This window comes from Ceratotherium simum, chromosome 3 (genome assembly GCF_057802395.1).
Source record: "Ceratotherium simum simum isolate JZ-2026a chromosome 3, ASM5780239v1, whole genome shotgun sequence".
Classification (NCBI taxonomy): domain Eukaryota; kingdom Metazoa; phylum Chordata; class Mammalia; order Perissodactyla; family Rhinocerotidae; genus Ceratotherium; species Ceratotherium simum.
In genome coordinates this window covers 59,784,569-59,796,927 of record NC_141902.1, presented here as the reverse complement: position 1 = coordinate 59,796,927, position 12,359 = coordinate 59,784,569, and the positions used below count along the sequence as shown (strand labels likewise).

At 48.2% G+C, this 12,359-nt stretch overlaps 1 protein-coding gene across 18 annotated transcripts in view; it reads left to right on the top strand.

The window, feature by feature from the left end:
* MEGF11 (multiple EGF like domains 11) overlaps positions 1–12,359 on the top strand; it is a 336,243-nt gene that overhangs the window by 160,893 nt on the left and 162,991 nt on the right. For 17 of the 18 annotated variants that reach the window (XM_087428563.1, XM_087428559.1, XM_014780843.2 and 14 more), the window contains one exon: positions 1,701–1,793. The exons of the other annotated variant lie outside the window; for it this stretch is intronic. In XM_087428563.1, the coding sequence (XP_087284689.1) occupies positions 1,701–1,793 (93 nt within the window). The remainder of the gene's footprint in view (positions 1–1,700; positions 1,794–12,359) is intronic. 18 annotated transcript variants of the gene reach the window in all.

Here is a 12,359-nt window from a genome sequence, read left to right as displayed (position 1 = left end):
GAGGTGTTGTGAGCTAATCTGACAAGCTGATGGAGAGGTCTGCTGGAAGGCAGGCGCACCCAGCTGTGGAGCATGTGGGCACCTCAGCCTGTGGGTTGAAGAGGGAGCAGCTGAGGCCAGGGCGGGGAGCTGGCTGGGCTGAGGGCCTGACCCATCTGAGCTTGTTTGGAAAGTCTGGTGGGAGCAGAGGGAGCCAGGGCAGTGGGAGTGACCAGCTGGGGCCTTGCTAGCAGCTGGGTGAGCAGCTCATTGTGGCTGTAAGTGGAGCTGGTCACTGGGATCAGGGTCCAGCCAGGTTCCCCAGCGAGAAGTGGGTTAGCTGGTAGGCCCCAGCCGCTTCCTGGAGCTCTAAGCGAGGGGCTGCAGAAGTCTCTCCGAACTCTCTCCAAAAACCACTTGTCCAGATGGGAAGGACTCAGGTGCCAGGGCTCTCCCCAGACACACCACATCCCAGCCTTGCAGAGGACAGGCTGACTGCAGACCACTGACCAGTGGGGCATCTGAAATGGCTCTTCTGGGTCTGCCTTGCCTGGAGGCCTGGGCAAAGCTAAGGCAACAGCTTCGGGGTCAGTGCCTGTGTTTGGGAGGGGCCAGAGGACCCCACACCAACCATAGAATAGAAATTGTTGTCCAACCTCACAATGCCCTCTCTGTGGGCATTTAGGCCAGGCAGTGGATGTGGCAGCCCTCACCATCAAGGGCCACCTGCTCCCCCGCCCAGGCTTGTTCCAAGCAGAAAGAAGGGCTCTAGTGGCTTGTCAGAAACAAGAGCTTCGTCTAGATCCCGTCTAAGAAATTGACAGGGCCGATGGTAGCCGCCGGTTTCCTGAGCTTGCGGGGGTGGCAAATGGGGGTCTTCTGTAATCCTTTACTGATGGGTTAGATGGTGGGGCAGATCTCTCAGGAGCGAGGGATGACCTTGAGAAAATGTGGATGTCAAAGGAAGAGAGAAATAATCTCCCTTCCTCACACTGCTGCCAATCAGCCTTCTCAACGCTGGAGCAGTTGCTGGAAACTTTGCTGCTGTTACTCCCGACTCGGGAGGCTGTAGCATTTGACTGTGATAAGAAATTGCCAGGCGCTTTCTAATTACAATTATCATCATCGTGGATGTCTCTCTTAATTACTTTCTTATAATTAGCTGTTGCTTTTTCCTCAGCATTTGTGTACTTTGCAAATTTGCTGACATTTGAGAGCCCCCAAAATAGGGACTTTTGGGGAGGAGGACAGAAAGGCGAGGGAAACATGAGAGGAACCTGTTCTTTTCAGGCAACCTGATAAATTCTGGGGCCTTTGCAGAAAGAAAATGGGGAAAGCAAAAGATGGACAGGACAGGTCACTTCCTGAGCTGATGGGAAAGAGCGGGAGTGTGGATTTAGGGGTTGGGGTTCGTGGAGGGTCTCCAAGTGTTAAACTTTGGAGGAAATATTCCTGAAAAGTCCCCAAGGCTGCCATTTCTCAGGCTTGGGTTTCATTTTACGAAACGAGGCTGGGATGAAGCACACTCTTGTTGCATCCATTTCGGAGTTAATTAAATGGCTCAGGTCAGGAGTAGCTTGATTTTCCCCAAAGCCAGTGATGTGTTCTGAGCATCCCTGCGCCCTAGGGGGTGGTTACGAAGTCTTTTATGCTCCTTGACCAGATGGTTGGTTTTCACTGTCTGTTTCTGTTCTTCCTCCCTCTCTCCCCACACCCTGCAGCCCTGTGTACAGAGGAGTGTGTGCACGGCCGCTGCGTTTCCCCGGACACCTGCCACTGTGAGCCTGGCTGGGGAGGGCCCGACTGCTCCAGTGGTGAGTCTGGGGTCTTTGGGGGTTGGGTAGCCCCCCAGCTCTGGCTTGGGTGAGGCTGTGCCGTGTGCCTGCTGAATCCTTTGTGTTGGGCTGGGGCTGCCTAGGTGAGTGTGGGCATCAGGGAGGACACATACCTGCGGTTTAGTACATGGTGGGACTTGGGGTTGAGGGCTCTGGGGGTCTGGGGGCTCTGTTTCTGGGGGTCTGGAAGGGCACTGTGTTTCGTGTGTATGGGGGATTGTGGAGACATCTGTACAACTCTGATAAAACACCTCTAGATATGGTCTTTGAGGGTTGAAGTGAAATTGAGATGCCACCCAAGGGTGCAGACCCAGGAGGTCACTGTGAGCAAAGCCTGGTCCTCGGCTTTGCTGGTCCAAAGGCTCAGTTTTGTGGGTGCTCAGAGAGGCTCAGGACTGATTCATGAGATTGGTGGGCATGGAGATGCCTCTGTGTCCCCAAAGGTAGGAGATGGGACACTGGTAGGGGCAGGTCACCATGTTCCTACAGCTCTCTGGGCAGACAGTTCGTATTCTTTGGGGAGAGGCTTCCTGGTGAGCATGGAGTGAGGCGGACGCTCTTGGGACTGACCTAGTGACCCACAGCAGCACGGTGCATCGTCTCTACCATGGGGCTGGCCACCGAGAGAGCGGGGTACATTCGATAGCTGCTCGGGGAATTCTCTGCCAAGAGCCCAGCTAAAGACAAATCCTTTCCTTCTGGTTCATTTCCCTTAAATACTCACAGATGACACCCTTTTCTTTGCACATTTTGCAATCAGTGGTTGGTTAACATGGTCTTATTTGATTTTCAAAGAGGCCTTGATTGGTGTTGAAGTCCTGTTTTCTTCCTGCCTTGAGCTGGGGTAGAGTGTCTTTTTTATTGTGCCTCGAGTAGACAACAAAGCTAAGCTGATCTATTAGGAGTCTAACCCCCATTATGACCCATCTTTGGGAGCCATCTCCCTGCTCCCTGTCCCATAGTGACTGCAGTGATCAGGACAACTTGGAAGGTAATGTTGGGTCCACGTTAGCCCAGTGTGGTGCCCTTGCCCTTTCCCACTCTCTCTGCTGGGATGGAAACATCTAGTTATGGTCCTTTTCTCCGAAGGCCTTGACCGGAGCCTCCCTGTCTACCCAGTGCATGAGAACCTACCAGCCAAAGCAAGGCTGTTGGATGTGGTTTTGTTTTGAGCCTGGGTGGTTGTCTTGGCTCGGAGAGTCCAGGATCTGTTTGGGTGCTCATGAGACTCTCTCTGATGCACTGGGACCCCCAGTGACCATAGTGGCCTTCTCCTTCCACCTGTTTCACTTCGAGGTGGCCTGCACTGAGAAACAGGGCCAGGGACTCCTCCAGACAATGAAAAGTAAACCTGAGCGACACATGAGTTAAAGGAGTGTGTTCAAGCAGGCTTTCTGCGGACTTGAACTATGGGAAATATATTGGCTGAAATGTTGGAGAGCTTTTTTCCCCTTGTCCGTGTTTTGTTTTGTGTAACTTTGCTTACAATGAATCTTTGATGAAAAACTATCTCTCTTGGATTAGGTGAACCCTGCTGGGACAGGTCTGCTGGCTGCTGCCGGATTATGATGTTGAAGGCAGCCTGTTGGAGGTTGAAATACAGCCTGTGTCCTGGGGGCCCTGAGTGCCTATAAATCACCAGTCAGGGCAAGTGTGTCTGGTGCTCACTCTATGCTGGACTGTGCTGGGCAGTGGGGTGGGTCTTTCAGATGTGGTCTGTGTCTCTCAGCACTTCCAGTCTAGTGAAAGAGATGGCGTGAAGGCGGCGCTCGATGAACAGGACTAGGAGGTTAGAGTAAGTCTTGCCCCCAGAGTGAGTTTACCAAGCACTTAGGGAAACAGCCTTGTTACTTTGCAGTACAAAACTGGGCTGCCTAATTCCACCCCCTAATTCAGGCTTCAGACTTGGTGCTGAGCAACCCACAAGCTGTTTCCTCAATTGAATCCACCCTCATGGGTTGAAGAGCCACCAGCCCTAAGTCTACTCAGAGGCATGTACCACCAAACCCATAAGAAGTCCTAAAAGACGGGTTCCAACCCTGTTTCGAGGGACAGCAGCATTGAATTAAGGGGATTCATAGACCCTTGCTCTCACAATCATTCAGAGCAGTGAATGTTTAGATGCTCTGCCAAGAGCTTTCCAACATCTGCTTACATCCCTCCGTTAGCAAGGAACTCACTGCCTCCTATGGAAGCACATTCTGACTGTTGGAAAGTTTCCCCTTCTATCAAGTGGAAATCTGTCTCGAGCTTCTACCAGTTGGTTCTCACTTATGATAAAGGCCAGGGTAGGGTGATGGCTCACTATGACCCTCATGCCATGTCTGGAGTTTCTCCCAAAGAACTCAGTGGACAAGGCCACAGACTGTGTGGGAAGAGGGTCATCTCAGAGCAGTTGATAATAGCCATTGTGGCCACTTTGAGAAGAAATCAGAATCCCCTTCCATGAGTCTGCCTGTCAGGTGTTGGAAGACAGCGATCACTTCCTTCTCCAAGTTTTTACTCTCCAGGCTCCTTTGCTTCTCACATGACGTGGTCTGAACTGCCTTCCCCATCTGGTTTCTCTCTGTTGGCTGGGCCTTTATTCCTCTTAAACTATCATTCCTAGATCTGACCACACAACTGCAGGCTTATATGGAAAAATAATGATAGAGATAGGTACTTATTGAATTTTACTATGCACTAGACATTTTATATTCTCATTTAGTCTTCACAATAAGCCTATGGTGTAGGAATTATCATTAGCCCCATTTTACAGATAACAAAGTTGAAGCACAGAAAGTTTAAAGAACTTTCATCAGACACACAGCCAGTAAATGGTGAAACTGGGACTATCAACCAAGCAAAAATCTGGGTCCTAAACCTAACTCTTTTTTTTTTTTTTTTTGGTGAGGAAGATTGGCCCTGAGTTAACATCTGTTGCCAATCTTCCTCTTTTTGCTTGAGAAAGGTTGTCCCTGAGCTAACATCTGTGCCAGTCTTCCTCTACTTTGTATGTGGGATGCTGCCACAGCATGGCTTGATGAGCGGTGTGTAGGTCTGCACCCAGGATCCAAACCTGCAAACCCCAGGCTGCAAAGCTGAGTGCATGAACTTAACCACTACGGCACGGGGCCGGCCCCCTGAACTCTTAATTATTATGTTCTCTTTCCTTTTGTATGCTCAACCTCTGTTAATACAGCTTAAGGTTGAAATAGGTCTTTGAAGAGAAAACATAGTTGCTCAGAAGGGGAAGGAGAGATCTGCTTGAAAGATGTGGCCCCGAGATATTGTTGTGGAGGTAGATGTATCAGCCATGGGGCACAAGTTGTGACTAGGTTTACTCCAAGCAATTGGAGCCTGCTTGCTATTGTGCCATTGGATGCCTGTCTGCCTGTCTGTGCTCTGCAGTGACTTAGAGTCTTTTTGGGGCCTGTGCCCGTGGGATAGACGTCCTGGTCAGTGCAGTGTATATCTCTGGAGATTTGGGATCTCCATATGAATATATGGTATGAATGGGATCCATCCATATACGTGTCTATACATGGGACATTCTTGCAGGAAGCCCTGATTTTTGTTTAATTGAAAGCATCATTCTTTTTTTTTTTCCTCCCCAAAGCCCCAGTGCGTGGTTGTATATCCTAGCTGTAAGTCCTTCTAGTTCTTCTATGTGAGCCACCTCCACAGCATGGCAGCTGACAGACTGGTGGTGTGGTTCTGCAACCGGGAAATGAACTTGGGCCACCGAAACGGTGCGAGTGTCGAACTTTAACCACTAGGCCATCAGGGCTGGCTTGAAAGCATCATTTTTGTTGTTGTTGTTTTCTGATTTGTAAATTATATGTGTCACGTTAAAAAAAAATTCAAACTGCACCAAGCGTGTAAACAAAAAGGTAAAACACACACCCCCTTCCAGCATTCGGATGCTTGCCCTCCCTGGTATTTCTCTACACGTTTGCACTGAGAACTAGACCTGTATACACCTTTTAATATTTAGATCCAATGTATGTGCTATTCTGTAACTTGCAGTCATTTATGTCATGTACTCATTTCCTTGTCAATAACATGAATCTCCCTTTAAATTTTTAATGGCCTTATAGAATTTCATTCTATGAATTACCGGAAGTATTTCACCAGTCTCTTGTTGATGGGCATTTAGGTTGTTTCTGATTTTTCACTGTTTTAGTCCCACCATCCTTTATCCAAGATCCTTGGGGTCAGTTGGTTTCAGAATTTAGATTTTTTCAGAGTTCAGACAGGTATACGGTGACTATGTCATATATGACATATACCCCCAGTGGGGTCTGGGCAGCACCCTGGGATGAAACATGGTCATATTTCTGAATTGCCATATGACGGATCACATCTAAAGACATATAGACAATATATAACCACAAATCTGTTCCATCAAGATTTTACCTCTAAGTGAATTTTGGTGCCGAACTTTTAAAAACAAATTTCTTTTGGACTTTTTAGGGAGTTTTGGATGGTGGACATGTGGATGAGGGACTGTGGCCCTGCGTAAAAATGCCGCAGTGATTCTTCTTGTGCATCTATCATTGCCCACTTGTCCCAATTTCTTCTTAGGATCAATTCCGGGAAGAGGCGAGAGGGTTATAAAGATCCATCATCCCGCAGCCTGCCCCTGCCCTGCCCTTTGTGGCTGCCAAGGGATTTACGACTTTGAGAGTCGTAAAAGGGACAAACTCAGTACTGGGGTGGGAGTGGGGGACTTTCTATTCTTTTATAGGCTTATACCCCCACAGCCTAATTTCTTTAAGGCCTGGCCTAATTTCTTTCTGCTCCATAAAGGAAGTGAGGTGATGCTGATTTGCCTGGGTGTAAACATGTCAGCTATTGTGGATAATTCCGAGATGTTAGATGAACCAGTACGGGGAAACGGAGTAGCTGCGTGATTGGTCATAAACCTCCATCCCATATAATAATGAAGAATAAAAGAATGAAATAGTTTACACTGAATAAAGACGATAGAGTGACTCTTACTAAATTGCGCTCATCTCACAAGTGGAGATAAAAAGAAAAAAGTTTTCCTATATTGAATATCTAGCTTTTTAAAGTAATTAGGAATATTAAAGCGCTGACAATGATTGAGATAGAAACATTATTCATAACTTTTATTTCCGCACTGGGCAATGATCCAGTATATTTCATTTATGATGTTTCAGCTGTAAGGAGAAGGATGTGAGCCAATTCCTAAATTAAATATGCCCTGTTAACTTTTATAAATGATACCCAAGAATCAACTTGGAAATTTAAGCCTTCATTGTATTATTTAATTATTGTATTTCTTGGGTCCTGCTTCCCTGCCTCCCCTCCCATGGTGCTTTGCAGTTTGGGTTCTGGGCCATAGAATGGTGTTTTGGTTTTGGTCTCAGGCCTCAGCAGAAGGGCTGGGGTAGATGTGAGAGATAAGCCTGCTTCTCCATGTTTCCACCGTCTCTCACATTCTTAGATTCCACTGAACCAGTTTTATCCACGTGCAGGGAGAGTGGAGTGCAGGACGGTACAGGCTCACTACACAGAGTCTTGCTGTCTCGTGAAACCGCTCCCCAACCCCCGTGCTGGGCACGAGGCAGGACTGCAGAGCAGGCCTGAGTCATGAAGGCAGCAGGAACCACGTTGGACCACCACCAAGAGTAGCTTCTGCCAAGTCAAATATGTCCTTGTCTTGAAAGGTGTGTGGGACCCCCTGGCTGACTTGGCTTTCAGCTGTCCTTGCAGATGAAAATAAAATGTTTACCAGCTCAGAAATATGCCCGCACTCCTAAACTAGCCTGGGACACTTTAGGTCAGTGCTTTTCAAGCTAAGGCACGTGTTTGCTAGAGATTTGTGTGTGTGTGGTAAAATAGACATAACATGAAATTTACCATTTTTACCATTTTTAAGTATACAGTTCTGTGGCATGAAGTACATCCACATTGTTGCACAACCATCATTACCATCCATCTCGAGAACTTTTTCATCTTCTCCAACTGCAACTCAGTACCCATTAAACACTAACTCCCCGTTCCCCTCTCCCCCAGCCCCTGGTAACCACCATTCTACTTTCTGTCTCTATGAATTTGACTACTCCAGGAACCTCATATAAGTGAAATCATACAATATTCGTCTTTCTGTGACTGGTTTATTTCACTTAGTGTAATATCTTCAAGGTTCATCCATATTGTAGAATGCGTCAGAACTTCTTTGCTTTTTAAGGCTGAATAATATTTCATTGTGTATAGACCTCATTTTTTTTTATCTGTTCATCCGTCAATGAACACTTGGGTTGCTTCCACCTTTTGACTATTGTGAATAATGCTGTTATGAACGTGGGTGTGCAAATATCTTTTCGAGTCCTTGCTTTCACTTCTTTTGGATATATACCCAGAAGTGGATTGCTGGATCATATGGTAATTCTATGTTTAATTTTTTGAGGAATCGCCATATCTTTTTCCACAGCATCTGCACCATTTTACATTCTCATCAGCAATGCGCAAGTGTTCTAATTTCTTCACATCCTTGCCAACACTTGTTATTTTCTGGTTATTACTTTTTTTATAATTGCCATCCTAATGGGTGTGAAGTGATATCTCATTCTGGTTTTGATTTGCATTTCTCTAATGACTAGTGATGTTGAGCATCTTTTCATGTGCTCATTGGCAATCTGTATGTCTTCTTTGGAGAAATGTCTATTAAAATCATTTGCCCATTTTTAAATTGGGTTGTTTGTTTTTTTGTTGTTGAGTTGTAGGAGTTCTTTATATATTCTGGATATTAATCTTTTATCAGATATATGATTTGAAACCATTTTCTCCCATTCTGTGGGTTGCCTTTTCACTCCAATAGAGTCCTTTGATGCACAAAATTTTTAATTTTGGTAAAGTTCAATTTATCCATCTTTTCTTTTGTTGCCTGTGCCTTTGGTATCATATCCAAGAAATCATTGCTAAATCCAACATCATGAAGTTTTTCCCCTATGTTTTCATCTAAGAGTTTTATAGGTTTAGCTCTTACATTTAGGTCTTTGATCCATTTTGAGTTAATTTTTGCATATGATGTAAGGTAGGGGTCCAACTTCAGTATTTTTGCACATGGATATCAAGTTTTCCCAGCACCATTTGTTGAAAAGATTTTTGCTAAAAATTCTTGAAGCTATAGACATTAATTTTTTTCACCATGTAATGGTACATTAGTTATATGATAAATAATTTAAACATTGCTCCTTATATTAAAACAAATACAGATTTATTATAGAATTAAATGCAGAATTAGCATTTATTAAAAAAAACAAAAATGTGATAATTTGAGTTTTTGGTGGGCCTTTTGGGGCTATGCCACCAGGCCTCCCTGGGGGCAGGGCTATTTTAGGGGTGAAGGATGAGAAGCAGTAGAAAAGGCAAGAAGACGGGATCAGAATTAGACCTCCCAGGGCTGGTGACTGTTTGCAAGGATGGTTTAGCGAGGGATCAGGGCTCGAAGCCCTTTCACCACTGCGTTCTTGGGGACTCTGTCTTCCCTCCAGCATTCTGGGCTGCCTACAGTACCGCCACTGTCTATGCCTGGGCTCCTAGGCTCTGAATTGGCATAAGGCCTCTAGCCCAGCCCACACTACCTCATCTTGGGTGTTCCAAGGTCTCTGCATCTTTCCACAATGCTCGGTGCTGATCCTCCAGAGCTGTGAGTCGTATGAATCTCATATTGCTGTGGCTTGGGCATCCTGTTTTCCTGAAGATCTCTTCACATAGCTTTCATATATCCATGTATTCCTGGAATGGAGTGCTAGGAAGTATGGTCTAGGATCCCAGAAGTGAATTTCTGGTCACTGAGATCTCAGGATTTAACCTGAAACCATTGACTCAAGAGCTGGGAGGGACCTCAGAAATTGTCTGGTCTACTGCTTCGATTTTACAGATGGGCAAACCAAAGTCCAGAGAAGGGAAACTGTTTGCCCAAGGCTACCCAGGGAAGCAATGGCAGAGCTGTAACTTGATCCTGGGTCTCCTGACTCCCATGCCTTTCATCTCCCACCAGCTTCTGAGAATTCGGAGCTGGAGTTGTCTTAGAGGCAGATGGGTCTCATTATATCAAAGCAAACAGGCCCAGTTGTTCTACAGGCTGTTGTGCAGGTGACCTGAAGGTTCCAGACGATCCTGGTTTCTTCTCCACCAGGCCTAGAAGACAGAGTCATGACTACAGGTCAGGCCAGGGCACTGGAATTGGGGATTTCCAGAGCGGTCCACCCTGCCACCTGCCTGGCTTGGAAAGTGCATCAGGAAAGAGTCTCTGTCTCAGGGGCCCCTGGACACGCTTCTCACTGATGAACATGGAGATGTCACAGTTTGGCAGCACAGGACGTGGGTGCAGAGCAAAGGTGTGGGATGTGGGCCGGGGTTCCTGCCTCTGTCCGGGGGCAGGTGAGGGGCCCGAAAGGAGATGAGCAGGGCCGGAAGGGGGAGTGAATGGGCCCGGCCACAGAGGTCTGCTGGAAGGGCCACTGCCGAAACTTTAGGGATCCTTCAGGGAGGGAGTAAGGAGCTCGAGCGCAAGTAGTGGGGGGTGGGGGGAGGCGGTCAGAAAAAGCGTGAGGGTCCACAGGGTCTGAGGAGGAAGGTGGACAGGGATTCCTGCTCCCACTGTGCGCAGACGCGTCACATAGATTGTCTCATTTACTCTCTCGGCAGCTTGGAGAGGTCATGTGTGTTATCTCCAAAGCTCAGGAAAGTGGAGGAACTTCTGATATTCACCCAGCTAACAAGTGGCAGATCCAGGATTAGAACCCAGAACTTGTGTTCTTTCCATAGCTCCATGCTGCCACTAAAGTCCTGTGCCATAACACATAGGAAAGCTGGCTTCACGTCATACCTCTGCCTGGGGGACCCTAGCTAAGTCCTTCCCTCTCTGTGGGCCTCAGTTTTCTCATCTGTAAAATGAGAAGGTTAGTGTGGATAATCCAGCTCTAAAATCCCGGGATGCTCTGTTTCTGGGTAGTCAAAGTCCAGCATTGTCTCACCTAATCAAGGGCCCTGGTAACCTTCCCGCTGACCTCTGAGAGAGGGAGTTTCCTCTCCCCCATCCCCATGCACGGCCCTCCTGTGATTCTCTCTTCATTCTGGGACCTGGAAAAGGAGTGGGGAGGGGACAGCTATGGGTGGGGACAGCCATGAGTGGGAGAGGCCTCATGACTCACATCCTGGCATCCCCCAGGTGGGGGCTCCTGGTGAGCCCTGGGTTGCCTCATCTAGGGGTGGTGGTGTGCAGAGGGGCGTTGTGCCAACCAGGTGGCTGCAGCACTCAGGTTGTTTTTTCACTACACCAAGCCTGCTGTCAAGGTTAAAGCAACATCAGATGAATTGCCACAAAGCAATTACACTTGCTGTTCCTTACGTGCCGCTCTGCCCAGCCCGCGGCCCCTCACGGAACAGCCTGGGCTGCCTTCTGCTGGCATCTGGTGTGCCTGTGGGCCTCCCCAGGAGAGTGGGCTCCGTGTCAGCACCGCCCACTGGGGCGCAGTCACCATGACGAGGACAGAAAGGAGCTGTGGATGCAGCAGCAAATGCTTTTTCAAGGTCTGTGCGTAAGAAGAGCTGCTGTTCACCCCAGAATTCTAATTTTGAACAAAAAAGAATTCAATAGCTAGGGCCACCAGCCTCATGATGTCCTCTGTCCCTTGAGTTCCATTCAATGTGCATTTATTGAGCACTTCTCAGAGGCCTACCCTGCCAGGGGTCCAGGGCTGCTGGGAGGATTTAGGGATGAGAAGGGCAGAGCCCCCATCCTCAGGGGACTTGGAGCAGAAGCCAGAACCACCAGTACAGAGAGGAGGGAGGAGGAAGAGTCCAGGGAGAGAGAAGGCTCTGGCTTTTACGGGGGGGGGCTGGGAACTGACGGCTCAGGAAAGCCATCATGGGAAGGTGGAGGAAGGAAGGAACCAGGTGTGTGCCGTGGTCCCATTATAGATGAAGAAACTGAGGCACAGAGAGGTTAAGCAATGGCCTGAGTTTCCACTGCTGGTGAGTGTCAGAGCCAGGTCTGTCTGCCTGTTTCCACAGGCCACGAGGTAGCGAACTCAATTGTGAGGAGCATGTGCTGGAGGCAGAAAGGGACCAGGGAGAGGGTTAAGAGACCTCAGCCCAGCCAGAGTCCTCGGGGGCTGGGCTGCAGGGGAAGGACAGCAGAAAGGTGATCCGCTGGCCTCTGTCCATCTCTCCGTTCATGGCCATCACCTCCCCCCACTCCTCCTCCCTCTTTTTGAGACATCCCAGCAGCGGCTCTGCTCTGGAAGCCGTGAGGAGGCTTGTTTCCTCCCTTCCAGAGTATCTTCCAAAGGTGTCTCCCAGGAGAAATGGGAAATGGGAGGGGGCAGATGCCTCATGGGGGCCCAGACCATTGTGGGGATGAGGATGAGTCTGGGTGGGCAGTCTGTGGAGACCCCAGAACACAGGGCTGAAGGCAGCTGGTCTCCCTGCCACATTTCTACCCTTGGACCGGGTCATGTTCCTGTGATAACGGCCACCAGAAAAGGAGGAGAGACCTTCTGAGAGCCTCCTTCCCAGGTCCAAGGG